The sequence below is a fragment of the Pleurodeles waltl genome, chromosome 7, assembly GCF_031143425.1.
Source record: "Pleurodeles waltl isolate 20211129_DDA chromosome 7, aPleWal1.hap1.20221129, whole genome shotgun sequence".
Lineage (NCBI taxonomy): Eukaryota > Metazoa > Chordata > Amphibia > Caudata > Salamandridae > Pleurodeles > Pleurodeles waltl.
The window spans coordinates 1,258,013,112-1,258,034,310 of NC_090446.1; the positions used below are offsets into that span (position 1 = coordinate 1,258,013,112).

At 41.1% G+C, this 21,199-nt stretch overlaps 1 protein-coding gene across 1 annotated transcript in view; it reads left to right on the plus strand.

The window, feature by feature from the left end:
* Positions 1-916: 916 nt before the first annotated feature.
* Positions 917-21,199, plus strand: part of ABCC3 (ATP binding cassette subfamily C member 3) — a 691,699-nt gene continuing 671,416 nt past the window's right edge. The window contains exon 1 of the mRNA XM_069200423.1: positions 917-1,145. Within this exon, the coding sequence (XP_069056524.1) occupies positions 1,110-1,145 (36 nt within the window). The 5' untranslated portion in view covers positions 917-1,109. The remainder of the gene's footprint in view (positions 1,146-21,199) is intronic.

Genomic DNA, 21,199 nt, shown 5'->3' on the forward strand with positions numbered 1-21,199 from the left:
TTAAATGAATTAAACTAATTTAACATTAATTTTCTGAGATTTGTTCAAAACAATCCAGACTAAATGAAGATATGCATATTTATGTATTATGTTTTAAAGATAATAAAAATGCATGTAAAAATGTGTCTATACAACACATGTAAAATTACTTATTTATTGTTTTAAAGAATTAAAATTGTATTTACTTTTCCCTGTACTTTGCCACATAGAGATCTCTGCCCATGTGGAGCATTAAGAGCAATGTTTAGGTCTGTTATTAACAACACCCGTCAATTCTACTACACAATACATACGATATACTTATTTATAGGGGATATCAGCCAGCCCTTGCCATTAATTTGTCTGTGTTTACGTAAATCATAAATTGATTCTACACACGAATGCTTTGGGTCAGCGCACTTCTGCCATTCGTCTGTAGGAGTATCATTTAAACTCTGTTTCCTTTCATGATTGCATACAGCATGGGACAATGGCTCCATCCACTTCAGCTACTAGCTAATGTTACTGTGAGTGAATGCATTCTGTTCTTTCACAAAGTATTTCTTTTTCAGCGCAATTGACTAGTACAGCAATATGTGCTTTTTTAGATCAAAAAGTATTGGGTTTTTGCCAGAGTTATGAGCGAGGGCCTTGCATATCCCCAAAAATAATATTTTACAAAAAAAATTACGAAACAAAACAAACATTGTCCCAAAGGTATGCAGTCACTGCTGGACCTATTGGCTTTGCCAGTGCTTGTTTTTAGAAAAGATTAACGCAAGCATCATTCTACAGCTGACACGTGATTGAGCAAAGACCTATCATTTAAACCAGCGAGAGTGCTTGAGAAACCTGATGCCTTCATAAGTAGGAGCTACGCGGTGCCAGCAGCTGGAGGCAGAACCTGAATGGGCCTGCCCAGCCTAAGACCACACCCACGTGAAGCTGAGCTGAAGCCAGCTGTACAGGTCAGCCCAGGGAAGCACAGCGAGCGGTAGCCTGAGGAGGGAGCGCTGCTTGTGCGGTGCTTGTCCAGACCACAGCAGCCTGCTCCTCAGCTGGCTCCCGAGGGTGAGCGTGCATACGCACCCCGCTTTTCGAAGGCTGTTTAGAGGGTGGTGCCGCCTGCCATGGAAGCATTCTGCGGTCCCGGGTCCAGATTGTGGGTAAGCAGAACTCCGTCACTCATATTTGTCCGGGAACACACACAGGATGTGTTTTGTTTTCGTGGTAGGGTAGCTGCCCGGCAGCATCTCTGAATGCTAGATGTGTGTGTGTAAAGCCCACATGGGGTACCGACATGGGCACTCCCGGGCTGATATATTGCTTCAGAAGTTGGGTTAGTTTAGTTTATTTGCTGACGCTCTTGGCGCGGGGGATCTTTCAAGGAGGAATTTATCAGAGAGTGTAATTATAGAATTATAAATATCGACGATCTGACTAAAAATGCATGCATCTCTTCCCGTGGCTGCAGATGTGCAGATTGTACACTCTGATAAGTGTTTGCCTGTAACTTTAGGGAAGAGAGGCATCCCGCTTTCACTTCCCCATGCGCGCATCAGCGGAAGGACATTTTTTATGACGATATTTATTTACGCCAGTTTTCTACAAGGCTCGAAATTTCCAACTAGTAACTTCTCTCTTACGTGCAGACTGAGTGTAGAGTACACACTGTATTCCAGACAAGCCTCTAAAACTGTCTGTTAAGCAAACTCAAATGATATTTCTTTTTGAGTTTAGGAAATGCACAGGAAAGCATGACTTGCAGTTTTTGAAGCTGCTTCTTCTCTGAAGTGGTTTATCAAGAGCACTGAAACCATGTTTCTTCATCAAGTAGAAGAAAAGGGTTTCTTTTTAGAGCATCTCCAAACAATACTGCTGATGTAATTTATGAATGCTTGGTGCCAATTGTGAACATCATTTGTTTTTTTATGAAGTGTTTAACGGCACAATATTGAAAACAAACTAAACTTGTCACATTAATATAGTGATACAACTTTCATACACTGCGGGTCGGCATAAAATATTAAGCATTGCTCTTTTGTTCTTTTATCCTGGAGCACGACAAGAAATTAAAACTTGTGATACTTTGAAGCAGATTTACTAACACTTTGCAGCCGGTTTATCTCACAAAAGAGATGCTAACCAGAGCAGAGTGTAGAATTGAGATTTACTTTCCAGAGTAAAACGTTTTGTGCTCGAAAGTAGCACTAAAGCAGGGCAAACTAACTCTAAGGGTTTGATTATGATCTTGGCGGATGGGACACTCTGTCACAAATGTGACAGATGTCCCGCCTGTTGTTTCACAAGTTCTATAGAATATAATGGAACTTGTAATATGGCGAATGGGATATCTGGCATGTTTGTGATTGAGTATACCATCCGCCAAGGTCGTAATCGGGCTACTTTGCACCAGGGAGCATCCATGGGCATTTCCATGCAACCAACCATGGTTTTTGACACAAAACCCTACCTACAAAAAAAATTAGTTAGTGCTTTCGCAAAAAAAAAAATATATATATATATACATCCCACCACTCAAGGCTGGCATAAAGTTTCAGAAAAATGTTCTTTTGGCAAACCTTTCCAACTTTGCATGTGGGCTGTACTATACAGCACACATACCAACTTTGAAAAGTATGTCTAAGCATAGTGGGGCCTGCTATACACATGTAAGTTTACTCTTACACTTTTGAGTAACTTACCCTTAACGCTATTCACCATTTACAAGTGTAAAGCCACTGAAAAGTGTAGCTATATATGTCTAAGAGTAAAGTTACTACAGCCAAAACAAGCATTTACAATGCAACGGGTCTCGCGTTTGCTCATGTTAGAGCTGATCACGTTGTAAACTCCTAACCCGACTTTTCACCTATCGGGCAAAAATGCTTTTATGTACACAACCCGAAAAAGTGAAATTAACTATGTAATTGCTCGACTTCTGCCAAGCGCGATCGCGCTTGTAAATTAGAGAAAAAGAAGTCCACGAGCCCGATGGAAAACAGCGAGCCTCGCATGTTTTCTGTACTTGGTCGCTGCACTTGAGGAGGGCTAGCCACTAGAAAAGGCATGACGTATGCTTGCCTTTGACTAATGAAAGCAAGCAGATTTTATTAGGCAAGCCCACGAACCAATAAAAAACACTGACGTGAAGTTGACAGGGCTCCGAGCTCTTTTCTAAATACAAAAGCGTCTTGTTGCGATACGCATGCACGAGCGCATGCAACGCAGGCTCGACCCTAAAAAGCAGTAATAACTCCACCATCACACATTGCCAATCACTGATACTGCAAAACCCTCCCATTGAAATTAATGAGGACAGGGAATTAAAATAGAATCCCATAGGAAATAAAGCTAAATTTAATTAATGTATTTTGACTGCTTAAAGCATATAAATTAACAATATTTCATATATAGATTTATCTTAAGTTCCTACTTTCATTATTTTCTATGGGAGGGTGTTGCAGTACCAGTTGTTGACCAAGCGTAGTGCTGGATTTGTTCAGCTCTGAGCTGGAGTACATTTATGACTCTATTGGGGCTTTTTTGGGCGTAGTAACGTTAGAAGTGCATATTTGTGAATGCAAATGTGCTTTCTATATATACATATTCCTGCCTAACCTTCCTCCCTTCCCCCCTTGGCCCCTCCCATTTTGTAATATGTATTTCCCATTACCCAGCCACTCCTCTCTGTCTCGCTCACATTTACTACTAAAACGTATACTTAAATGTGTGGAGACTCCGCAGTCAAGAAGGAGATCTGAGCACAGAAAAAGATGAGAGGCAGAGGCATAACCTCTAAACACAGGTTTGTGAATAGTATTTTGTAGTATGTGAGTAGTGCTATTGTAAGACTACTAAACATACTACAAGATGCAGTTTGTCAATAGGTCCCAGTATTTTGTACTGAAAGTGTGCCCCTCCAGACATCACACACACACATACTCTCATATTATGGAGTGTGTGTGTGGTGCAAGCCAGTGTAAAGTACGCCAGCATAGGGTGAGGAGAGAAACAGTGCCATATATTAGTAAATATGGTGCTGTTCTACAAATCAAAGTGTTACTAGAAAAAATAATACATTTGGACCTACCTCCATCAGCTGTCTTCACTCGGGTGTTTGGTCCACCACTCTTTCCTCCACAGACCATTCTCTGAGCCCAATAGAGTTGTATTTGGTTCCCTACCAGCACCTATCTGCTATACGGACTTGCTTCAACTATACCTATGAGCCGATATGTGTGTGAACAACTAAATACATTTTAATTTTTCAAACACCAAAAATGATTCTCTTATGTAATGCCTGTTGTTTTGAAGGAGAAAGTTTCAAAATACAGTGTACCACGATGGACTTTAAGGACGGTGTGGATGTCCTCTCAGAATAGTCTCTGCAGTGAGAGACACTTCAGGCCACATGTATGAAAGGGTTTTACCCATTCTGTGTCTATGGGAAAATACTTTAGTACATTTGACCCTTCCTTATTAAAATAAAAGAAGGAATGCATTTGATTGCAGCGAAGTGCCTCTCCTCTTGATGCTGAAATCAGGTGTGGCTAGGACTTGTTATCTTTGCTTATTATGAAATTATTATTATTCATATTCTCCGTTTTAAGATGTAATGTAGGGCCCACGGCACAGAGAAGTAGGTTAAACAAATCTATACCACCATCATATATTGCCTTGAGAAAATCTGGCAAAATCAGGTACATAATCATTGTGGATCAAGTTACTTCTCTCAATCAGTAAAACATGACACCTTCTTATTAAAGTCTGCCATATTCCCATATTTGATGCCCCAAAGATCTGTGCCACCCCAAATCTTCAGTGCACATTTGATTCTGATGGCTTTAGATAACCCTCGCATTTTTCTTTGATGGTCACAACCTGGAATTCTACATGTATTCTTATGACAATGAGCTACATAGGACGCTCACCAAAGACCACGAGGCCATGAGATATTCCGTCTTGTCATGGACTGCTTCATTCACACGAAGCAATGAATGCAATATTACTTGAGGTGACTAAAATCATTAAATACTGAGGTCCTGCAACCGGTGTCCAATACTGTATGCACAACCATTTGGCTTCTTGCTGTCGTTACAAATGATGCAGTTTTGGAGATACTTTTGATGAGATGTTTTCTATATTCAACTTGTAACAAATGAGAAGGAAACAATATTTCTTCCAGCATTTGTGAGCATTTTCTGGTATGTCTGCTTCTACTTCACCAATCACCTTGATCTCTTGAACTTCAGAGGCTTGTATGTTAAAACGTCATTAATAAAAACAATATATGAAAGAAATATGGTGCTCTAAATTACGTTTCCACCACTGGGTGTAGAATTTCTATTACTAACTCCAATGAGGTGATAGCTATCTAAATAATAATATTTAGGACACAATATTTTGGTTGGACGTTATTTTGGTTATGTTATTCTGGAGCCCAAATCTTCACAGTTGTGCTCTCACTCATTAACTCAAGCAGTGGCGCCTTCAAGTCAAGCTCCAGTGTGTACAGAACTATGTAGCAGACCTTACATTTGTTCTTCAGTTGTCAGACAACATTATGCTTCCATCAAACCAAAGGCGAGAGTTCAACAATCAGTGTTTCATGCAAAGAACTTTGCATTGCTTCACACCTACCTTTTCAGATTTCTGACTACCAGTTTATTAAATACAAATAATGAGCTACCCAGAAACGTTTAGCTTTACACAACATGTGGAATAAACATTTTGAGGGGAGAGTGCGTCCTTGCATTCTTAGGTCTCTTCCCTCTGGTACACCTCCATTCAAACCTTCTCCTTGAACCAGACATATGGAAGTATGAAAAGGGCTTGAACTTCACCTCTTCAATCAAGTATAATACTTATACCCACACTAAGGTACAGGCAATATTTCGCACTTATGTTGTACTTATCAGCATGACTGTGCTACTCCTCTTATCCACCCTACAGGTTGTTTAAGGGCGTACAAACGCAGGTGAATTGTTTCCTTTCACACCACCAAGCATTAGAGTGCAAGGACTTCTAAAGTGTCATAGGTTTTAGAAAATGAAGGACAGGTTTTGGTGCATTGATGGTGGCCACATAGATTGTAGAGTGAGTAACCCTGACTAGCATCTTCCATTTTTCTCTGGCTTTTGGGACCACAGTACCTTGCACTGAATATGGCTCCCCATAAAAACTAGAAAAAGTATGTAAGCTGCACTTCCCTCCTATTAATGCTGATCTTCAAAATAATACTATATGCTAAACATCCTTCACATAGTGCTTCATGCCACACTTCTGCTGTTTCAAAGTATTGTAAATAAAACATATTTTCACTACCTCATTTAAAGGGATTCAATTAATTGACATTGTAATGATGATGGCCGAGTCAGCCTTGCCAGGATTTAGACTTGTATATTGTCATCAACCACATATTTCAGCTTCAATTATTCATGGCACTGAGTTTTTTGGTCCAGTTCACAGTAATTTTCATTGTGGCACCAAAACGTCCCGGTAGAATACAATGCATAACAGGTGCTGTCAGGTTAAACATGATCTTATCTGGTATCCCAGTTCCAAAGTGCTAAATCCTAAAGTGAGTTTCAGCTTAGAAGGATCAATGTGTCCATACAATTAGTGGGGCTAGCTACAGAAGCAGGTAGATTCAGCCAGTGGGCTAAGGGTAACTAAAAGGCAACAGATAAGGGGAATCTTCCAGCTATTCTTTTTTTATATAAAGCTTTTTATTAGCGTAAGATACAGCCTTTACACATTTAAACAAGTCATCAGAAATAGTATACAGAAATAATTTCCAGCCGTACATCATATGGCTGGGTTAAAAAAGTCAAAAGCAGTACTTGGAACCCCACTGTGGTGGCCACTTCCTTCACAAATTCAAAAATTAAATTAAAACCACACCCTACTAAAGTGCAAATAGAACTCTAAATTCAGAACTCATTGCAGTATATTTTAAAGAAAAGAAAATAAACATTTTAAAAACAAAAACTTCTTCTAAAGTGCTAATGCTTACTAAAGTACCTAATACAAAATACCATGATTTTGATATTCTCTATCTCTTCATCCAAAGTGCCAGTGCAATACCAAGCTACCTATATCACTAAACCATAATTAAAAGAATGGACTCAGGAGGATCTTCTTAAAATGACAATGCAACTTTAAAAGACTGTGCAAAAATGTTACTCCTCCTATGTGCTCACAATCGACTCATATTATCCTGTACCTTGATAATGTATTCACACAAGCATGGTACTAAGATTCATCTTCATTTACGTTTTCCATCCTATTGAGTCACTCTGCAATTTCCAATATTTATTTATTATGGTTCCGGCTATCAGTGCCATAATAATAATAATGTGTGCCATTTTCTTTAACAGGGATGGCATTAAAAGGCCCAATAAGGCTATGATGGTTGAAAAGTTTGCCTGACTCTTTCCGTGATAATATTAAAGATCCCTTCCTAAAATTGAAATATTGCCTCAACAGACCAGAATACATGCTCCAACCCCTAGTTTGCCACTTCTGGGACATTTCCTGCTGCCTATCGAAAACAAGTCTAGTGGGGGTAGAGTAATGCATCTAACTATTATAAAAGGACAGTCTATGGACATTCTCCCCTCTCAAGAGGGACTGTTTGAAACTAGAATACTTCTGTTAGGCACTCTTGTCTACACTATTACCCATTGGCTCCCTCATTCAGCGCAAATGTCCTCAATAACTTATAAGGCTAAGTTGTTAAAAATAGAAACCAACTGCGTATAAGAAAAATAAATAAAAAGCTCAGTACTAGAGTGTCAACCGGGTATATTCTCACTTAAGATCTAATTTGGGTGCCATTAAAAAAAATAACTAACCTTACTAGTCTTTAGATCCTGCCATCTGCTAATTACACCACTTGACAAAAAAGGGGATAGATGCATGCAATTGGCCAAAGGTGTTTCAGCATGTAATAAGGAGATTTTAAAATGCAAGAATAACCGAGGTCTGTTAGTCCACAATGATTGCAAAATCAAACGCCTATCCTTTAAAGGTACCTTTGGTTTTCTATGGCCCCGGCAGGCTGCTTGCACCATAGCTTCTGTTAACATACATAGAAATACTGAATTGTCAAATTTAGAAGCCCACATACAGAATCATTGAATCTGCAATGCAAAGGAGATCCTGGCAGTTGATTTATTACTTCTTTTATTTCGTCTTCAGTGATACGATTAGCCAATCGATCTGCAACTCCAGCATCTAACAATCTTACAGCAATTCTACTCAAATTTATACCATGAACCCCATTCTCTGCCACTTTTGATAATTTCATCTACTTAAATTGCCACTTTTTCTTAATCACAGCTTAAGAAATAAATGGGTAGTCATCTGGAACTTCTGAACAAGAGGCATGGGAAGTGGTGAGATCTATGCCTAGTGTGAAAGCATTAAAGTCAGATGGCCTTCAAATGCGGTCTATAGGATTTTTGTTAGACAATTGGTTGCCTGAATAACAACTTTTTGTAAAGAAGTTATAAAGCACTTTAAAGTTCTACTTATTTAAGTCAATGGATCTAGTGATATTTCCATAGCCTGGGAAGAACCCTTCCAGGTTCACTTTGTAAAGGATAATCTAAACTCCTGCAAACAGGCCCTAATAAAAATTATTGGCAACTGGTTAGTTTATGAAGTCCTTGTATTAGTAGCAGAGGAGCAAACTGGGTTCATCTTGGATCACTTACCAAGATAAACCCAATTTTTAGGTTAAAGCTATTAATTTTGAGTAGACCATGAAGACACATTTTGCATTTTTATTACTTGTAGCAGAGGATGCTGTTACCTCGGTGAACCAGGAGTTCTTTTGCCATTTTGAACATGTGAGGTTTCCATCTCAATTCAACAGGTTGTTTTAACGAGTGTCCAAGGCCAACCGTGTTATTTGTGCTTTATTTGGAACCCATTCTCAGGAAATTCATGTGTGATACTGCTGTAAGGGAGATACTGAGGTATCAGGGAGGTCTAAAAGTATTTTTAAGGCTGATGAGTTGGCTATCCTAACATTCTAAAATAGAATTTATATCTTGGCTTCTTCATGTGGCAGAGGAATATACTGTAGGTGAAGATATAGAATAAATCCACTGAAAACCAAGGTGAGCCTTCTGAATTTGGATCATTAAAGATTGAGCAATAATGTCATACCAGATAAGGGATAGGTCAGGTCTCATTCTAGACTCAATGCTGTCTGATGTTAGCACAACGTATTCCTGGAACCACAGTACCACCTGCACAGAGCAAAGCATACATAGTAAGAATGTGCCCTTAAGAAAGGTCACAAGGGAGAAAAAAAGTTAAACAGAAAACATCTCCATGGAAAGATGAAAAAACAGTTTGAAGATCAGTGACACAACCTCCCAAGAAGGAGTTCAAGTATCTGGGATTAGGAGTTTTGCAGAGAAACCTTGCAGCAGATTGTTGAATCCAGCAATTGGACAGTCCAACAAAGGTTAAAGAACTCAAAGTAAAATACTACTGACAGTGTTGCAGTGCACCTTTCCCTAAATTCAGCAGCTTTTATTTTAAAGAGGCAGGCAATTACATCATAGGTAATACAGAAGCTATAATGGATTACGAAGAAGCCATAGTAATCCATTGCTCCCACCATCTTGGAATGAGACTGATTAAGTAATCCAGCTCTACCTCTGCCTAGACAACTATGGGACAGGGAAGGGAAAACAGAGGATTTCAGATGGTAGGTAAATGGCTTTCTGAAATGAATATGCATTCTGAAACATATTTTCCTCTTAATAGGGGTTGCTTGCAATCTTTTAGGTTTTTAGGTAAAAACAGTATTGGACTATTAAACTCAGATTCTCTATTAGTGTGTCATTCTGTTCAAGCCCTCCCTGTCTATGTATTTCCTTTTTTTTAAATGGCAACTTACACTTGTATGTAAATTACACATGTAAGTTTACTCTGACACTTAAGTAATTTTATTATTTTTGGTTATTCACCATTTACGAGTATAAGGTTCCTCAGATGTGAAACACTTGCATGTCTATGAGTAGAGAGACAATTTGGCTAATTTTCCGGTGTTAAAATAGCAGATTATCAAATGTTAGGGTACCAGGCACTACTTGCATTTTGTTTTCTGGTAGTTTAAAACCTACCTTACAATGGCACGGAAGGAGTTGGGTAGAGTACTAATTTATTTGTTAATTTGCATACTAATGGAAGTCTAAAATGAAAATAAAGAATTAGTTACACAGCAGGAAAGGCTCAGTATCTTGGAGTTGTGAGACAAATATACAGTTCTGGGAATAATATAGGTAAACGTATAGTCTGGTTGTGTAGATGAGATGAGGTTTCCATGTACATAGGAGAAATGGTGTATTGTGTGTGTTGGGTACATATTACTGATGCAAATAAGGCAGAACTGCTCATGGGATACTTTTAAAGACTACAATCCTAATACGTGAGGGTGGCTAATCTGGATCTTGAATAGTTCTTCAATGTTTTTGCTCCTGTGTTAATATGACTTAAACGGATGAAAAATGTGATGTCAGATTAAATTGTGAGTCATGACAGCCATCACAATGCTGTCTGATAGTGTTCCTATCACACCTGGGCTATCAATCAGACTGTTTAAATGTCTTCCCAGTAAAGTGAGCCCCCAGTTATTGAAACTTTATGAAAGTACAAAATCAGAAAGATCCTTTTCCTACTATATGAATCACACAATAATGAGTTTTATACATAACAATTGGATGCTGAAAGTCTAATACTCATCTTTCCAAGCTATATCATTTTTTCATTCAGAAAGAAAACTCTTGCCCATAGCACTGGAGAATATGTTGCTGGTCATTCTTCCATGAATGGAACATTAGGAACAGTCTGGTTTTATACTGAATCAAGCAGCCAAATGTGTGTCAACTGCATAATAGATTGGACACTCCTTTCTCCCTGACAAACCCTCTTGCTATATGGTCTCTTAAGGGTGAGAAGGCATTTGCTTCTATAGAATCCCACTTCATCAATGTTTTCCCTGCCGCCACACTGTTTGAACCCAAAACTGTTTATGGGAATACTGATGGTGATGTTTGGATATTGGTTCTTCCAATTTCTTCAATTTGCCATCTGATAACAGAAGCAACCTTCCCGTAATTTTGCCATCAAGTCTCCGGTCCGTCTCTGCCGAAATTCAGGCCCATTCAATGTAGAAGAACAATTAAAGCCTTCATTCCCACTGTGTTCCTCCACGTCTCTATTGGAATGCTCAACTTTTAAACTTGTGTTTTCTCCAAAATATCGTTCCAGGGGCCCTCATGACATATTGAATAGGGAGAATATTTCAAGACTCTTTAATGCCACCCCGGATCTTAACTACATCGGTTCTAAGGACATTGCGTTCATTGAGTTCTTGGACTTTAGGGGGCCCTAACCAAGGGACTCCACCCTGGTTTTGTTAATTTCTGCCACAATAGCTCAGTCTATTCTTTCTAAGAGAGATTTATCTCTCTTGTGGGGCATCACAATAAATCCTTATAAGGAGTCTGGTTATCCTGTGTAACTATCAGAATCCTATTTTCAAAGGCTCCCATAGTATTGAAGCCTTTTTCAATCTTGAAAAGTGCCCTTGGTGGCATTTCTACTGTTAATGGTGCTCCTCGTACCAGATCTGATTCCCAGGGGTCCTCTAATTGGGATTGTCTGCCATCTACCCTCTTGCATGGGCGTCCATATTGACCCCCACGGGTGGGTGGTTTTGTTCAAACACCTGGATGTCTGTCCTTATGTTCATGGAACTTTAATAGGGTTGCGCATAAGTTTGCCTCAGCTGATCTTTTAACATTTTTGAACAGTTACGGTGTACTTGCCCTTCAGGAAACCTGGGCTGAGCACAGCTGTCCATTGCCAGGGTATTTAGAAATATGGAAAAGTGCCCATAGAACGAGCAAGAATGGAAGTGCCAAGGGAGGACTGGCCATCTATGTAACTGTTAAATTAAATGGGAGGATATTGCCACTGGTTTGGGGTCATAGGGAACGGGACTGCGGAAAAAATGGCTCCCGGAACAAAGAAAAAAAGGGGCAGGCTGTCTCGACTGATGCAGATTGTGGGCAATTTAGTTGGGGAATACCCATGTGCTAATTATCTTATAACTGGTAATTTTAATACAAACCTGTTTCAGGATACAATGGAGGCTCTTGAGGGTCCTGATCATGGTAATTGCCAGTTAATTTGTCAAAAATTAAGGCCTCAGGGTTGTCTGCATTGCCTGTTGGGAGAGTACTTAGTAATGCACCTTAAAAGCATGGGCTTTAAAGTTTTGAATGGCCATTTATGTGACAATGCCCTCTCCCCCCCCCCCGGTGAACAAGATTAGATGGTTGATCCCGCTCCTATTTAGACTATACCATTAGTAATATTGAATTGATTCCTCTCATTGAAAGGTTTCTGACTTCCTCCTGGAGTGGGAGCGATTGTTGTCCACAAATTGTATCCATCAAATCTATATTTCCTGTACACGATGTCATGAGGACAGTGGGTGGCAGTGTTTGTTCTGAGTCACTAAAGCGTATAAAATGGAATGCTTCTATTGGCAGTATAGTATTGACTGAATGTATTAATTTTTCTTTACTCTTAGGGATTGGGTTGTGTTTCCCCAATTAAGTTATGGGTTAAACTTTCTTGCCTTTTATGGTCAAAGTTCCATCAATCTGCATGTAACTGCCCTCCATCCCGGTCCTTTGTCAGCTCTAGGGGATCCAGGAATCTAAAGATAGTGCGTAATAGGATGGCAAGAGCAATTAGAAAAAGCCCTGATTCTTAGTGTTTATTAATTGAATACAAACAACTGAGGAAAGATTAGAGAAAGGCTGTTTATGATGACTATCAGACCTATCTTAATCAGTTTTGGGCTAACCTTTTAAGTGCAAGCAAAGATCAAAATTCCACTAAATTTTGGTCCCTTATCAACAATCTCAATAGCAACTAAAGAGGCATTGGCGTTGTCGATATTTCGGAAGGAGCTTGGACATCTTACTTGACTACCCACTTCTCCGCTAGCAAGCAGGATGGGAAACTGCTGGATGACGGGGCCCATAGCTCTACTGCATTGTTTAAAACGTGTCCCTTGTTTGCCTCGAGGGCAAAGCAATTTGGAGCCCCCAGCCCTAACGGCCTTCCACAGGCACTATTCAAACAGGGTCCTCTTTTTTAGGCTAACCACTTTGCACATTTGTTTGAGCACTGCCCTTGACTTCAACAATTCCTGAATCCTGGCGTGGTTCCATCCTACATCCTCTATATAAAACTGGTTCAAGGTCAGACCCCGCCAGTTTAAGGATGATAGCCCTGCTGGACAATGAGGCCAAGTTTTATGCTAGTCTTTTGTTGCAAGATCATGGTGCGTGGGCTGAATCAAAGGCTTTAATTCCCATTGTCCAAACAGGGTTTTCTGCTGACTCAGGCACTTCAACTAATTTATTAGCACTTTCTATTCTGATCGATAGGGCGATTTTGTCAGGTCTGATGCTGAATTGTTGTTTTGTGGATTTTAAGGCGGCATTCGATCGGATCCATTGGAGTGCCCTGTGGGCCAAATAACAAAACTGGGGCATCCCTCCAGTACTCCTGGGTGCTATCATAGAACTCCATACAAACACCTGGGTCCGTATTGAGCTTGGTGATGGGTGCTTCCTCTCTAGAAAAATTCCCACCACCCGTGGTGTGAAACAGGGTTGTGTACTTGCTCCCCTTCTTTTTAATCTGTTCATTGCAGACATGTCAACGTCTCTTGATGCCGTCAACTTCCCCCTCCCCCCGCAAGATTGGTAGCTTTAGGCTCAGTCATTTGCTTTATTCAGATGATCTTGCACTATTTAGTTGCACTAAGATTGGCCTCCAACGGCTGCTTAACCAACTTGCATCTTATACTTCCATGAATCAATTGGAAGTTAATTTTCTTAAAACAAAAGTGGTCTCCTTTGAGAGGAAAAAACATTCGGGCTTTAGTTGGCATTATAAAAGTTGTAAACTTGTTTCCGACCAGTCTTATAAATATTTAGGGGTACACTTTGACTCCAGGGGCAGTTTTGTTAGACATAAGAAGGAAATTGAACTCAAACCTGTGGTATTGCAGGTGGCTTTCTCTAAATTATCTAAAGTTTTAAAGGGGCCAACCCTTCTTCCCCTAATGGAAGTTATGAGAGCAAAGATTATCCCTTCACTGGCCTATGGTCAGGAAATTTTGTTGGGCAAAGGCTCTTGCCTATTATATAGGCTGGTTAATAAAATCTATAAGAGAGTCTTTCATGTTCCGCTCCTGGCTTTACCCGTGCAGGTACGGTTGGAATTTGGGTCTTCCGGATTTGGTGGCAGTTGGGGATGATGCTTTTTTGAAGCTTTGTTATAAATTGCGTCAGGCCACAGATGGTCACCTGAAGGCAGTCTTGTGGCAAGAATTTAGTGAGTCGAAATCAAAGTGTACTTTCTCGCATTTCTTGGTTGAATGTAAACGGGGACTATATGCTGGTGATCTTTGGGCAAGTAATCCCCCCTATTCTCTGTTCAAACTAGATGTAAAAAGGCTTATTCAACTATATTCTTATCACTCAGACTGTTCCCTCCTCGTTCAACGGAAGCATGGCTGGGCAGTAACTGAATCCTTTAAGCCATGTATGTCTTCTAGTTTTTTCTTTTGCTCCTATGAGTTTTGGTTGAAAAAGGGCTTTATGGTCTTAAGGATGGGCGATTGTTTTTTTTTAAAAACATCTGCCCCAATGGCAGCTATCCCCCGGGGACAGTGTGAGATGAGGAGGCTCTAGTAATGCGGACAAAACCATTTACCGTGTGGTTTGTCTGTGCCCAGCTTTACTAAAGGAGCGTAGATTTTTGCTTTGGAGCAAATGGAACGAACTTGGAATCCGCTCCTGTCGACAGGCTATCATCCGGTCTTTGGATCCAGCCAACCCAACGCTAAATGTGTTATTGACTAAATTTATTAAAATTGCTGAATCTAAATTCAGTGGCACTACGAGCAACGGACAAGTATAATCGGAATCTCTTTTATGCTCTTGCCATATTGCCCGTTATTGGTTAGGTTGAGGAGTTCTAACGGCATGCATTGATATTTAGTGCAATTACCATTTAATGCACCATGCACTTTAGGGCTGTGCCTATGTATCTTGTCTTTTTATGTATTATGTGGGGTTCTGGGCAGAGTGGTTTGTTTTATCTTTATATTTCAGGATTGTCTTACATTTTTTAGGCAGGAATGTCTGCTTTTATTTTTATGTCATGTATGTTTAATTCATGGTGTGTTTTTAGCATGAATTCAGACTTTGAGTGTATTTATTCTCGATTGTTTTTTTGCTTCCTTTTTGTTTATTTGTATTGGATGTTATAATCTGTACAATACATTATTCATTCATTCCTAAGAATAATGGGTCCTATCTCAAACTTTATATCAAAGAATTTTCCAAATTATGATAACATGAAAAATGGGCAGTGAAACATTTTTTAAATTTCAAAATCAATCTTTCAGCTGCATGTTTGAAATTGTGAAGCTTGGGTAGGTTAGAGGCAGCTCTCTAAAATTTAAGTCAGAATAATCCAGTTTGGCATGGATCAATGGACCTACTGCTCTTTAGCACAAGTAAAATATACTACATTTTCTTCTCTTAACTATCAAATGCATTTCACCATTTAATTTTCTCCAAGTTCTATTGAGATAGTAGGTGTATCTTAGAAATTTTGACTGAAGGTTCACTGCTAATCAAAGATTTCAGCTAATTGCACTACTCTTGCTGATCCTTCAAAAAGACCTGGAAGCCATTTACAGTGGCATTTGAAACTTATTTGTTGCTCAAGGCTTTGAAATGGCCATACAGTGTTGTGTTACTTCACAATCTGCCTTTGTTATCATTTTCTGTCACTTTCTGTCATTTTCAGTACTCCAAGCAAGAATGACATCCTGTGATTTCCCTTGCAAACCAGAATCTGTTTCATTATTTAAAGATATGCAATAAGACATGAATAATTGTGTATGCTCCTCTTTAGTTGAGTGTGTCCATTACATTATTTGTGGGTGAATGTTCTTGATGTTTGATGGGTGGAACCAGAGGCCTGTACCAAATTGCCTGTGTGTCTGAGTGGTCATAGTGCATGCCTATTGCCAATAGCGTGTGTAAGGCAATTGGTGGAAGTGAGTGCTTTTGGTTATCCTAATAGCCAGATAATGGCATGTTTGGTGTAGACTCCTGCTGCTCACATCATGCAGTAGCCTCTCGCTAAGGCAGTCCTAAAACCCATCCCACACCCATCCAACACAGATATCACCTGTCAGGTGACCCTGTCAATAAAAGGGCCTGGGTGCATAGGACCAAAACATTACATCAGCGACAAGGGAGTCTGATCCCACATGCTGCAATGCCAGGAGCACTGCATTTCCTTAGGGTGAAGACGAAGATGGAGTCCAGCCCACCTTGGTTAAATTTTCTAGGAGGCCCAGCTACCGAGGTGGTATTGCTGCTGCATGCGGTAATGAAGCAAGAGGAAAACATACCCACTGACAAAAATTTCAGCAACCATAATTTGTAACTCCGCAGAGATCAGTCCTGCAGTCTACAAAGCTGGTCTGCTTTGAGAGGCGTGCGGGCCAACCAACTATTGGTAGTGCAGCCATGCCAACAGCATCCATGTACGGTCCGACACTGACAAGAGAGAGCTCCCAAGAGGGAGGCCATCCAGGAGGCAGAGACACCACAGGGGAAACCAGAGTTTGCAGTATGCCTCTCTGTCAATGGCATCGTTCTAACAATGTAGTGCCACCAAAATGCCAGCAGTGGGCACCAAAGCTGCACAGCAGCACAGTCCTGCACCTTCATCCCAGTTTGCAAGGTATGCTGCTAACTATAAGAGTGTAGGTTTTAAGAAACAATAAGGGCCTGAATTAGATGTAGGCGGTAATGGTCCTGCCATTGATTTTTCAACAGAAAACCCATCCGCTGCCATGATGGTCCGCCAGCCATATTTAGATGTTGGTGGTCCCATAGGCGAGCACATGTATTTGTTCTACCATTTCTGCCGAGAAATACCACCCTTTTGACAGCGTCATAGGAAAGGTGGCTGATGGCAGGACTCGTTACCTTTTCCACCGTGCAGATTCGGATGTGCCCTACTGCTAAGTAAAATGTGGTGGTCGGACTTCCATATTTGAGTTGGCTGATCGGGGGATATGAGGTGAAAACCTACTTTTTCCACTGTTTCCACTTCTGTTTTCAGCTGGACATCACTGGACTACACCTGCTGTCACTGCTGCCACTGACCCACGAGAAAACACAAACTCCCCATCACCAGACTCAAAAGTAAGGACGCTGCATTGCTAGGTTATGTTGGGTGGGCACTGCACGTGAGGTCGGAACCACTGCAGGCATATACATGTCACAGTAATTTCTTTGAATTACTGTGATATACAAATGTTGGGCATGCAATTGGGTCAGACATGGATGGGGACACACTGACACAACAAGCATAATGTACACATATACACATGTCATTGTAGAGACATTATTCACTGCCAAATGAATGGTGGCACCACAGTGTCAGTGCAATCACACTTGTCAATGTGTGCACATTGCAAAGGGACCTGTACTGGTATGGTTTTGCTACCTTTCATGTATGTGAGATTTGATTGGCTGGTTGAGGTGGAAGGAGCTAAAGTGGGTGATGTGATTCTGTCTGTATGTAAGTCACTTGCATGTGGGACTGATGTTGTTGTGCTCCTGTGTGCAACATTCAGGTGATTTGTGTGGTGCATGTTGTGATGTGTGTAGCTGTGCCTCGTGTGAGTGTGTTTTTGTAGATGAGTGTGTAGTTGTGTTGGTTGTCATGTGTGGGTGCAGTGTCAGTGTGTGTATGTTTTGTCATGGATGTATGGCAATGGGTGTGTCCGATAAGAATGGGTTGTGTGGTGTTGGAATGGCAAAGGATGACGATGTGTTTATGGTGTGTAGTGTGTAGTGCAGGAGGACACATATGGCTAAGGTAGATTGCGTATTTGTGATTTACCTGTATTCCTTAGCCTCTGCCGTTGTCATTTGTCCATTGTGTTCAGTGAGGGTCTCCCTCCATCAACAATCCATCAGTATGACACTGCCTGCAGAGCTGAAACATCTAAATGTGGTTGGTAGGAGCTTGCTTTCCTGACAGCTAGGAAGGGTGCTCCATGGTGACGTTCTGCAGCTGAGCCAAAAGACATCTAAATACATCAGGTGGAACACCGTTTACTTGATGGTGTTTTCGATTCCGCCGCTGAAACGGCTTGGCGGTAACATCGTCAAGATCTAAATCAAGCCCTAAGTGAGGAACAGGGGTGGTCCCTCGATAAAACTTCACACCCTGGAGAAGAGAGGGATCCCTACAAGCAGTGTGTGTTAAGTCCGAAAAAGGAGATGTGCCAGCAGAGTCAGCAGCATCTCAGCAGCAGCGCTAGAGGAGCAGGCTATGGCTAAGATCAGGGCATGGGTGAGCAGCACACCAGTGGGCACAGAACCCACTGAGACAAAATGGAAGCATAGAACAAAACCAGACACTGCACAACGCAGACAGACAAGCCTTGCGGAGGCCAGTATGCAATGAAGTAAAGTAGACCTTACCAAGGGGCACCAGCTTACCAGGGAATATCCTCTTAATTAAAATAAAGGCTCAAGGCACCAACACTCCACTGGCAAAGGAAAACAGGAGCTAGGCCGTTTATATCATTGTCCAGCAGCTCCAGACCTTACCCACTCTCAACAGTGCACCAGTTTTTCTCATTTGTTTGAAAGGGAAGAAGAGATCATCTTGTCTCATGCTGCACCTGCAGTAATCTGCCTGTGAGGCAAAATAAGCTGAAGCCATTGCAGTTGCAGAATCATCCGAGCATTTCACAGCTCAAGCCAGAGAAGACAAGCCCAGAAGGGAGCTGTGGCACCTAGAAAGAAGAGTTGCAGGCTGAACAGTGCTTGGAATGCTGATGCTGCTGCTGCTACTCACTAGTGGCGTAGAGACAGAAGTGAGACTCACCAGAACAAAGGAGCAGTCTCAAACTGAAAAAATGTGCACCCTAAAAAGAAAAAAGTGAAGCCACTCCTCCCACCCTAGAAATACCCAATCGGAAGCCTGCTGCAGCCACACGGGAAAGAAGAGACCGTATGATTCCTGTGCCAATCAAGCAGCACCATCCAGCAAGATCAGAGAAGTACAGTGCCAAGTGCAATCAGTGTTGTCGCTTGAACGCAGCCCATCAAGAAGTAAGAAGCTACGCTTACTCTACCTGAACGAACCCAAGTGCATTTCACTGAGACTAGCTGAAGCCATGGTGGGAATGGAGAGCACCACATACCCCAGTAGGGCTGCCATATAACGTCACATGCACAGCAGAGGCAAACGCCCAACACAAGCAACAAATAGCACCACAAAAAGCAGTGCAGGTCACGTCCAGCAATAGTAAGACTGCCAGTAGCCTAAAGCACAAAAACGGACTATATTGCACAGTCCATAAAGGATTTTCATTGACAAAACATTTGGGTCAAGTTGAAATCACGTTATTAAGATTAGTATATTGGGTTGCACAACAAAGTGAAGTGCTGTTGCAAAATAAACATACTTTCAAGGGCAAGTTTAGTAAATGGTAGTAGAGCAAAGAACGTATTTAATCAATACATTTTAAATTAGCATAATAAAAAGCCCCCTTTTTGCTATGAAGTGATGTTTCTACTGTCTGTGACAGACAGTGTTGTTCTTTAAAAAGGAATACCACTGTTTTAATTAGATTCCTCTCAGAAAGAGGGCCAGTAATGATTCAGTCATTGTAAAACTGTAGTGGTTCAAATAAGCTTACATAAATGTTCCTTTTTTCGAGTCGTTTACTTTCTCAAGCATCAGACCTGCAGAGTCACAAAAAACATTACAGTTTTATAATTTCAAAACAGGCACCATTGAAATAAGCACATGTTCATGAACCAGCAGTATGACATGCAAGAGCATCAACGGGCACTATTGTATTGCACTGTAATTGTTTTTTTTTTTTAAATCACTTCCACTAACCTTTATGCACTTTATGGCAAGCAGCATGCTACTCTGTACCCAAAGTTAGTGGTTAATTCAGTGGTTATTAATTATTTCCTACTGCGGTCCGAGGTTAATGAGAAATTGACGTCCCGGGGATGATGGGTGGAAAATCCAGATGCACTGTCTTGATGGAGCCATGGGGAGACAGGTGCTGCATCGATTCTGCAGCCGCAAGACAGGCGCTGCGTCTATTCGCCAGCCACAGGAAGAGCACTGCATCACTTTGTCGGAATGTTGGGGCATGGATTTTTTCCTTCAGGTCACCAGCTTACACTTCCAAGGGTCCAGGGCAGGAGCTGGCACCACTTGCCAGTCAGGTCTCAGCACAAGAGCCCAGGCAATGGCAGATGAAGTCTTTGATGTCCCTGAGACTTCCTAACAGGAGACAAGTTCAGTTCAAGCACTTGGAGAACCCTGGAAAGCAGGATGTAGAAAGCAAAGTCCTGTGTTCTTTCATTCCCAGGACAAAAGCAGCAAGAAGCAGGCGAGCACAACAAAGAAACAGGCAGGGTGGGAGTCCCTCCTACACCATCCAGCTCTTCTTCCTGGCAGAATGTTCCCATTCCAGAAGCGTTCTAAAGTTGTTGTCTCAGAGGTCCAATACTTAGACTCCTTTCTGCCTTCGAAGTAGGCAAACGTCAAAGGAAGGTATTTGTAGTGCACAAGACCCTGCCTTTCTCTACCTGCTCCCAGACACTTTCCAGGGGGTTGGAGCCTGTTTTATGTAAGGACTGGCACAGCCCTATTCAGGTGCAAGTGCCAGCTCCTCCCACCACTCTAGCTCAGGATACCCATCAGGAGAAGCAGGGCACACCTTAGCTCCCTTTGTGTGACTGTCTAGTCTGACTTCACAAACATCCCAACTATCATCCTGACTCAGACGTTTATTCCACATCCAAGCAGAGGCAAAAAATGGTTAAGCAAGAAAATGCCCACTTTCTAAAAGTTGCATTTTCAAACTTACAATTTAAAAACTAACTTCACCAAATGATATATTTTTAAATTGTGAGTTCAGAGACCCCAAATCTCTGTCGGCTACCAATGGGAAATTACACTGAAAAGATATTTGAAGGCAATTTCCATGTCACCCCATGGTAGAGCTAGTCCTTGCAATGGTGCAAACCAA